The following is a 10,061-nucleotide window of genomic DNA, read 5'->3' on the forward strand; positions in this document are numbered from 1 at the left end:
GCTGCTCTTGCTGCTCAGCCTCGGGCTGCTCCACGCAGGTACGACGCGCGTGACGGAAACCAGTCTCGGGCCTCGGGCTTTGTTCCCAAGCAGCCAGAGTGCCAAAGGCGGTCGCCGGGCGAAGGACGGCGTGGCGCGACGGGACAGGCCTCCCGAGTCCCTGACGCGCACCTTGGCCCGGGCGCGGCGCGCCAGGGAGCGCTCTGCTCCACCCGCCTTCCCTACGGTCGGTTCGATCAGTTGATAAATCCCCTCCATCCGCCGCTTATCAGAGATTGCGCGGGCGGGGGCTGCGCGCGAGACAAATGTTCCGGATGCTTTATTGCTCTCTGCATTGGTGTTTACCGAAAGTCAGGCGCGGATCAGGTTTCCGCCGCCGCCGCCTGGGAGCGGAGACAAGGAGCCTTGTGCTGCTACTCTGGGGTTGGGGGTGGCGGCGAGGCGTAGGAGTTGCACCGAATGGGAAGATTTTCACCAGTTTGAAAACCGGAGGGGTTCTTCTCTAAATAGTGTCAACTCATTTCCACAGAAAGGGGATCTCATAAGTTTTTTGCAAAAGCTGCTTTTAATTCCGTTTTCTTCCCTTTGTGGAAAAAAAAAATGTGCTTTAGAACTTAGCTGCGTGTTTTCTGGTCCCGCGAGGAATTGACAGATCCGCACGTCGCCGACCAGAGTAGCAGTGAGATGAGCTCTTTTACAATCATTTGATTAAAATCGAAGACGCCGCTTACAAATAAATACTATTTCTTTTTAGGATTTGCTTAGACAAAGAATTTTTTAAATGCGGAAATTGAAAGAGGAGCAATCTTTTAGTTTAAAGACAAACGGCGTCAATTTCTTTTCCTCTGAGGCCTTTTTTGGTCCTGTATTAATAGGACAGCAGTCACAACGCTATGATCTGGGGAATCCTGAAGTTTAATGCTACCCAACTATGCGGAGTAATTTTTACTTATTTATTTAAGTCAGACCAGCCACGCTGAAAATCTGGGAGGTCTTTTAAGTAATGGAAAAATATGTGGCATTGAAGGAGACGACTTAATTTACTTTGTAACTGCATTGTGAGGTAACAGCTGCATTTTAACACTGTCACTTAGAGAAATAGCCGGAAGTCTTCATAAAAGAAGAGTGTCATAGCAAGTTTTACAGTGATTGAGGCTCTGAGTCAGTAAGGGAGAACTTAGAAAATCATGTCAATGTGCTGGCAGTTACACTGGAAATTTTTCTTGTTGTGTGAAGAGGTAATATTCTGGAGTGTTTCGTGTGATAAACGTGCCCATAATGTCAACTCTGTGGTCCATGAAATGGGAGATTGACGGCTAGGTGAGAATGCTTCAGTATTGTTTCCCATAGTTGCCATACCATCCTCTGAGGACGCTGCAATGTAGTCCTGGCACATTTTTTTTGTTGGCTTAGGAAAGGCGTAAGCAGTTAGTTAAAAGATTTAGAAAGTTAAGGTGCCTTAGTGCAGCAATTGGAATGTGAAGCTCCTCTCAGTATCTTAATGTGTCCTTGTTAAAGTCACCACTAGCTTCCACGCGAAGTGCTGTGGTAAATGATTTCTGTGGACTACTGTTGGAGTGGAACAATTAATGTGGTTATAGAAAAGAGGGGTCCTTCAGAGAGAGCTCTTTGAAGAGTGCTGCTATGGAAATGCCAGGGTGGTTTCTCAGAGCAGGGAGCTGCCAGGCCTCTTTGCAGATGGACTACCATATGTTTTATGTCTGGATCCCTATCATTGGCCTCAGCACCCCATCTGGCTCCACATTTCTCTTCATTCAGCCTCGGCATATCTCCTTTCTTGTATTATAGACTGGTGATTGTGCTGCACACTCACACGGGCAGTTCTGGTGTTAAGGAGGCTGACTTAAGTGGTGAGGGCCTTATGTCTGATTCATTAAAAAATGACAACATGAAAGCTATAGACCCACAAATCCTTTTGCACTTTTCAATAACTGGCATGAAAATACTGTCACACTGATCATAGATGATCTGACCCCAAAATAGAGAAATGTGTCACTGCAGATTTTGAATTCTGCCCTTGGGAAGTGAAGAGAATTCTTTTCCTTTCTTTTCTTTTTTTAAAAAGCAAACCTTTGCAGTTCCCGAATGGAGCTTCTACATGGGAGTTACTTGCTTACTCATACACTTCATGGCCTTCTTCGCTACATCCTTGAGATTGTTTCTGCTCTGCATTGTCTTGGCACTCTGACAAGAGGCTTACTTTACCGCCTGTCACAGGCAAAGTGTGCATTGTCATTATAAATTCATGAAGCCTGGGTATTTCTGGGTGTATGCAACAAATTAGTCATTATGCAGGAGCCTGCGATGAAGCCAAAAATGCTGACCCAAACCCACTTCCTCTCTAGTTAGCCCTCCTCCCTCCCCTCATCTCTAAAGCAAGAGTCTATTAGAAACCTTATCCAAAGCAGTGGAACCGGGAGATGTGTTTTATGTGGCATTTCTCAAAGCAGCCAGCACCTACCCGCCATGCAAAAGGGAGAGGTTGGAGAGGAAAGAACAGAGGCAACTGGGAACCTAAGTTCTGCTTCTCTTTCTTCCGAATGGTGTCATCTGCCTTTTCATGCTCGTCTTACTTCTGATATTTTATGGCTATTTGAAATAATTATAAGGAAAGGTTCACGCAGATAGATTTTATAGACCATAAAAAGAGCAAATAGGCATTGCAAGATTAGCGGAAAGTTCTTGTGCTGTCGTTTATTTGTATTCTGAGACCTGCTCCTTACTGAGTGATGTTACATTCTTGGTTTCTGCTTGTTGTGAATCTGATTTAAAAAGAAAAATAATGCAGTAGTTATTTAGGTCTTTTTTTCAGCTATCAAGTACTGTTAGAGTCAGGAAAAAATGAGGGGAGTGTGACCTGTGGTGGAAGGAAAACAAGATTTGAAGAAAGCACCATGTTTGGACAACTTCATGCCAGGAGTGTCCTGTCCAGTCAGAGCGGCCCTTTGCCTTGGCTTTTCCATCTCTAAAATGGCCTTAAGTGTTTTGGAGTTTTTGTTTGGTTGCTTTTTTTTGTTTTGTTTTTATTCTTTTGAGTAAAAATAGCTGAGAATGGCTTGATCTGCTTGGGAGGAGGAAATCTATAAATATCAGAGCCACTTTTGTCAACATTGAGTGGAGTAAACATAAAATAGGTAAATACATGAAGGTTTTTTTTTTTTAAAGTGTGATTTAGCGACTGCTGTAAACCCATAGCGCCAAAATACTGAAATGCTCTAATCTTCTCTTTATTCAGGTAAAAGTGAATACCTAAACTATACCGCCATGTTTTCTCCTCTTGGGTCTTTGAAATTTTAGAATGGTGACAGTTGTCTTCAAAGGTGGTCACCTCCCCACCCTGTTCTCCCAATGAAAGCCAGAAACCGATGACTCTCTGTTAAACTCTGACTTAAGAGCAATTTATTTCTGAAAAATCATAAAATATCTTCCTAAGACACTATTAGGGTTAATTCTAAGTCTTTTATTAGATAAAGTTGCAAATCTTAATATAATTCAGAAGTTTGTTTTGCCCATACCTTGAAAAATGTATCTATTTCATGATAATCTACTGACCCCGATTTTGTTTTTTTTTTTCTCATTTTTTAGAAGGCAAAATATAACATGTTTTATGCCTAGCAAAAGCACAAATTGTATTTTAGAACAGCCTTCTCATTTCTCAGATGAGGAATCTATAAGAACTTAAGAGACTTCCTCCATAGTTTAAAGACCTATAAAGAAATAAGTAATGCACGTGTGTATTCCAGTTCATTTCTATAAAATTTGAGGTTAGTGATAAAAGTACTTCTTTCAGTAAGTCTATTGTTTCCACTTTATGGATCAGAATATTAAATTGATTGGAGCACACAATTCGCTTAGTATAGACAGTTTGTGTGTGTGTGTATGTGTTGCATTGAGAGGCTAGTGGTAAAAATCATTTGTAAATTGATTTTTTTTTCCAATATAGGGCAGTAATACTTGCATTTTCATTACCTTTTTTGTTGTTCTTTTTGTTTTTAGTTTTTGCTAAAGGGCATGTGCACTCTCCAGAAAGAGACAGAGAAAGTGAGAAATTACCCCCTGGGGGCATGGCCACACACCAATCCTTCTCTTTCAGTCTCTTCTCAGGATTTTGGGCATGCACACATGTGACTGGCATGATTTTCAAACTGCTGGGTCCACAACTTGAACCACACATTCAGTCATGTGGGACCCTGGGCCTTCACCCCCATGCTACCTGCTGGAGGCTAAGACAAACCTCATTACTTCATTTTAGCATTGTTTGAATCAGAGTTTAAACGTTAATTAATCAACCTGGACCAGCAGGTGAGGTGAAAATTAGGCGAACTGGACCTCATACAGCTGACTGGGTGGTTTCAAGTCCTGGATGCAGCAGCTTAAAAAACTTGACTAGCTCAGGAGAGCACATGCCCAAAAATCCCAAGAAGGAAATTGAGGAGAGAGGCCTTGGGTGTGGCCACAACCCTTGGGGGTGATTTCTCACTCCCTCTCCCTTTCTTTTTCTCTCTCTCTCCCCAGTAAGCGAAGCCCACATGCCCTATAGCAAAAAATCTAAAAACAAACAAGAAGCAACTTAATCATTACTTTAAGGGGAAAGGTAAGGTTTATATATACGTTATAATAGTTCCCTGATTGTTTTTCTGGGGGGAAAAAATGGTTGGGATCATTTGTCTATGCAGCCTAATTTGATGTATACTTTTTATTCAGTGTATTTATAATCTGCTTGGGAGCTAGGATCCAAAGGTGATGAAGGGTGGATGTTAGGGAGAAGTAAATACTTAGCTTGGTCAAATGAATTACTTTAATTTTTTTAAAATAGAGTATTTACATTTTGTTTTGTTTTGTTTTTTTAAAGAACTATTTTAATTAACTTTATTTTATTTTTTATTTTAATTTTGTTTTGTTTTGTTTTATCAGAGAGGGACAGAGCAAGAGAGAGAGTGAGAAAGCAAGGTGCCAGATCCAGGATTTGAACCGTGGTCAGCTATGTGGGAGTCCAGCATCCTTAACCACCATGCCACCTACCGGCCTCTCAAGTATTTACATTTTGTAAAAGCTAGGAAATTGTGTCAGCTTCTGTATCATTGGTAAACATGCTTCAGGAAAGGTGGAATAATTTAGTGCCTGGGTACTTTTTCTTGATATTCTTACCCTGCAACTGTACTGTCAATGCAGTCGGGTAAAGGTGCTTTAGCTAATCATACTATCATTTAGGAGTCTACCCCTACCTGAGGTGTGAAGGTTTTAATCATGGTTTTGGGCATAGTGCCGCTTTTATAATATTTTCCATACCAAATTACTCAGGCATTTTTTAAATCAAAACAAATTTCATATCTTTGGCTTGACTTCAGGGCAAAGGAATCTTTCTCAAAATTTATAAACAAATAGCAAAGTTGATAAAATATTTTGTTTACTATTCCCTTGTCATTTTAACTAAAGAACAGGGACCAGACTCATGTTCACTCACTGTGGCCTGTGTTCTGAAGTTTTAAGTGAACTGCATGCAGGTTTTTTGCTCAGTGTCTTAATTTGAGAGACACAAGAGCACAATGCAACTATTTCTGACGGCTTCTTTAAATAGTAGTGTATGAAATAGAAGTTTCCAGAGGAGAGCGTCCTTAGCTCAGGAAGTTATGAAACCTTAACAAGCCTGTGGTCTTATCTTCTTTCCCATAGGTGACTGCCAACAGGCAGCCCAGTGTCGAATCCAGAAATGTACCACGGACTTCGTGTCTCTGACTTCACACCTGAACTCTGCCATTGATGGCTTTGACTCTGAGTTTTGCAAGGCCCTGCGTGCCTATGCTGGCTGCACTCAGCGAACTTCGAAAGCCTGCCGTGGCAACCTGGTATACCATTCTGCTGTGCTGGGTATCAGTGACCTCATGAGCCAGAGGAACTGTTCCAAGGATGGACCCACATCCTCTACCAACCCTGAAGTGACCCACGATCCTTGTAACTACCACAGCCACGCAGGAGCCAGAGAACACAGGGGAGGGGACCAGAACCCTCCCAGTTACCTTTTCTGTGGCTTGTTTGGAGATCCTCATCTCAGAACTTTCAAGGATCACTTCCAAACGTGCAAGGTGGAAGGGGCCTGGCCACTCATAGATAATAATTACCTTTCTGTTCAAGTGACGAATGTGCCGGTGGTCCCTGGCTCCAGTGCTACTGCTACGAATAAGGCAAGTGTACTTTGTCTCTTCCTTCTTCCTGCTCATAACTTGCAGATGTTCCATTCTTCATGTGATGTATGGAAGGTGTTAGAAGAGGCCTAGTTTAAAAGGAATCGCTGTCTTCTTGGAAAGCAGTTAACAGGGTTGAGAAGAATGAAATAAAGGAGCCAGCAGGTGGTGTGGAAATATAGGTGCTGAATCCCACAGGGCCAACTGTGTAGTCCAAGTCCAGGATCCAGCAACTTGAAAATCTTGCCAGGCGCATGCACCTGATGGAACTAGCAAATGGTGTGATGGTTATATCGTGTGTGTGTGTATGTGTGTGTGTGTGTGTACCCAAAATCCTGAGAGGAGACTGGAGAAGGGATTGCAGTGTGGCCATCCCCCCTAGAGGGGTGATTTCTCACTTTTTCTCTCTCTCCCTCTCTCTGTCTGGTGGGCACATGTGCCCTGTAGAAAAAAAAAAAAAAAAGAAAGGAATGAAATAAAAAATACTTAGTATGAATTTCTCACTGTAATATTAAATGTGGGTATAAATTTAAATGGGCAATGATGTGAAGAATGGAAAGTAAACTGCATTGAGTTCTCCAGGGAAAAGGCAGGGCTATTTAATGAAAATATGGGTACTTTTTCTTAGTGATGTCTCTTCTGAGTGCTTATTTGTGTGACAGTTCCAGAAGAAATCCAAGTTCAGGTTTATCAGATGACTGAAGTAGGTGTTCTGAAGAAAGTAGTGAAATCTGAGGCAGTGACCAATCAGGAGACTTATTTTATTGGAGCTTTGGAAGGTATAGTAAATCAAAATGGCTGTGAGGCTGCTTCCCAGTGGCAACCCACAGTGTTGTTTTAGTTGCTAACCTCTTGGTGACCAAGGAAGTTGGGAATTGGATATTGCAGAGTAGTGATATAAAACCCTGTGTAACCTCAGGGCCTTAGGTCAACAATTTAAGTGAGAAGCTAACAGAGAAGCTGCTGCTTGCAAAGTTGGGTTTGCCCTGCCTAGCTGCCAGTATCTGTGGTTCTCTTAAGTTAGTTTTAAAGAAACTAATTCTGTGCAGAGATCCTCAAGATAGCTTCAAAGCACCACGGTCTTCGTGTAAGTTGGAGAGAGAAGCTGTGAACTAGGTCTGCAGTTGCCAGTCAGTGCTGACAATCATTGAGTTAAAAAAGGCCAAAGGGTTTTCCACTAAAACAGTGACCCAAGTAACCACCTCCCTCCCTGTCTTCCCTGACCACAAAACCACATACACAGACTTGCTTAATTCCTTGTACTTATTATTGTCTATTTATTTGGTTTAGACTAAAATGTAATTGACAGGGATCAAGATGTGAAATACTTAGCACTTCTTTTTTGATTTCAGGACACCCTCCCTTGCCTCCAGACATGTGTGGCATATTTTTTAAATGAATTTAAATTATTTTACTTGGCATTCTGTGAAGGGAATTTTACAGCACCTTGGGAGATATCTGGAGGTACCCAGGGGTGTCACAAATCTAAGATTAGAAGTCTTACTCTGAACAAAGAAGACTGTTACACAGTCCAGGCATCTTAGGGAAACTCCAGAGTGTTTATATTTCAACTTCTAGTAAAAGCCCAAGCTTGCCTCTTGCCTCACCAAATTCTGTATCTCAATATGACTTTTCTTCCTCTGATTTATGTATGTATGCAAATAAGCTTTCTTATACATTTATACACATATGTATATATACATATATCTGGAGAAAGATATATATGTGTGTGCATATATATGTAATGTATATTGTATATGCATATATTTTTATATATTACATATTGGTATATAATATATTAAATATATATTACTATATATATTACATAAATACACACATGTTGTATATAGGGATCATACACACACACACACACACACACACACACACACACACACACAGAGACAGGGTTGTCGGGAAAGTCCTGACGTATTTTCTTTTACATAGAAAAATATAGAAAAATACATCAGGACTTTCCTAACGACCTAGTACTCTTTTTTTTCTTTTTTTGAGAGAGTTTCGCTGTAGGGCACATGTACTTGCCAGAGAGAGAGAGACAAAAAGCAAGAAATCACCCCTGGGAGGATGACCACGCTGCAATCCCTTCCCCTCCATTCTCCTCTCAGGATTTGGGCATGCACACATGTGTCTGATGTGAGTTTTAAGCTGCTGGGTCCAGGATTCAAACCACAGTCAACAGTACAACAACATAACCACTACGCCATCTGCTGGTCCCATATTACATATTTTAAATATATTTTTTTCTTTCCCTGTGTATATATGTATTTATTTATCAGAATATGTACTTGCTGTAAGTTTTGTTATAAATATATACAAGTATGAAGTTACAAGACAAACCATGGCAGAAATTCGTCGTTGCTACAGAACTGTAAGGTACATAAAACTTGGGAATAGCCTTTAGTAACTAAACATTCATGAAAGCAGCCTATGGGAATGGAGAAAGTCATCATTGGTTGTGAAAACATTGGGGACTTGGAGGAATAACCTTCTGGCCTAATCATCAAGATTAATGAGATCTGTGTACATAAGAAAATACTGCAGAGGCCAGCAGGTGGCATGGTGGTTAAGGTGCTGGATTCCCATATGTCTGACCATGGTTTGAGTCCCAGACCCTCTGGCTTGAAAATCACAACAAATAACTAGATAAATAAACAGATATATGTAAAGGAAACAAAAGAAAAAAATTTTTTCACAAGCCCAAAATTTTATTTTTCCATGCCTTCCATGTAATCCTGTGTCATTGAAGTTTGTTTTTTAACCTTTCAAAATTCTGTATCTTTTACCAGTTATGGCAAAAATGTTTGGTGGATAACCAATAAGCAGCCTTATGAGTATTAGTAATACTAATAAATGGGACAATTTATAACTGCAGTACTTAAGATCATTTCAGTGGTTGAATCTATCATCATTTTTAGCAATAATAATAATTTAAAAATACAGCTTTGTTCTGTCCCTCAGTCTGGTGAGGATCAAAGCTTCATACCCATTCTAGAAAGGAGGGGAAGAAAGTGGTCCTCTGACATAAATTCAGGCGGACAATGAGAATGCCTGGTCTTTAACTGCACTGTTGGAAAGTATCTCCCAACATCTGGTGACCATGCCATTCCGCAGCAAATTACTCTATGGCTTCCTGACTTCTGGTAGTTGTTGGGTGTTTTTCTTTCTTCTTCTTCTTCTTTTTTTTTTTTTTTTTTTTTTTTGGGGGGGGGGGAACTCTCCCCAAAGCCCCAGTAAGCATCAGGAAGGCTGCCATTGAAGACCTGCATCATGCTGGCCCAACCTATGCTGGTCAAACCAAGCAAAAGCTTAAAAGCTTAGAGAATAATTTTTTTTTAAACCCATTCAGCCAAAATAAAACCTTTAAAGACCCTAAGCGTTAAAAAATGGTGGTAATGGACTGGGTGCAGTGGGTGGCATGGTGGTTGGGACATTGGACTAACCACAGTTCGATTCCTGGACCTGGTGGCTTGTTTTCTCACTCTTTTTTCTGGTAAGCACACATGCCCTGTATAGCAAACTTAAAAATAATAAATAAAATGGATAATTCTTTTTTTAAAAAATGGTAGTACTGAAAATAAAAAACAATATGAAGTAAAAAGTATAGATCATTTGTGAGTCCCAGCTTTTCTCAGGACGTAAGCACATACCTAGTAGCCTAGTGACTAGGTGACCCAGGGCTGTGCATGGTGGATGCTGAACCATCTTTGTGTGGCCGAGCATTTTTAATGACCCGTGTGTTCTCTGTCACTAGATCACTAGATTTAAAGACTAACTGATGATAGCGGTTAGTGGAGGAAGCTGGCTAGCTGTGAGGCAGAAATGGCTGTATTTAAGTAGCCA

General features: G+C 40.9%; 1 protein-coding gene across 1 annotated transcript in view; it reads left to right on the forward strand.

Annotated features, from left to right (window-relative positions):
- Position 1: 1 nt before the first annotated feature.
- RGMB (repulsive guidance molecule BMP co-receptor b) overlaps positions 2–10,061 on the forward strand; it is a gene marked incomplete at its 5' end in the record, with an annotated part of 25,497 nt that continues 15,437 nt past the window's right edge. The window contains 2 exons of the mRNA XM_006154155.3: positions 2–38; positions 5,695–6,203. Of these exons, the coding sequence (XP_006154217.1) occupies positions 2–38; positions 5,695–6,203 (546 nt within the window). The remainder of the gene's footprint in view (positions 39–5,694; positions 6,204–10,061) is intronic.

Source organism: Tupaia chinensis, unplaced genomic scaffold (genome assembly GCF_000334495.1).
Source record: "Tupaia chinensis unplaced genomic scaffold, TupChi_1.0 Scaffold000396_1, whole genome shotgun sequence".
Lineage (NCBI taxonomy): Eukaryota > Metazoa > Chordata > Mammalia > Scandentia > Tupaiidae > Tupaia > Tupaia belangeri.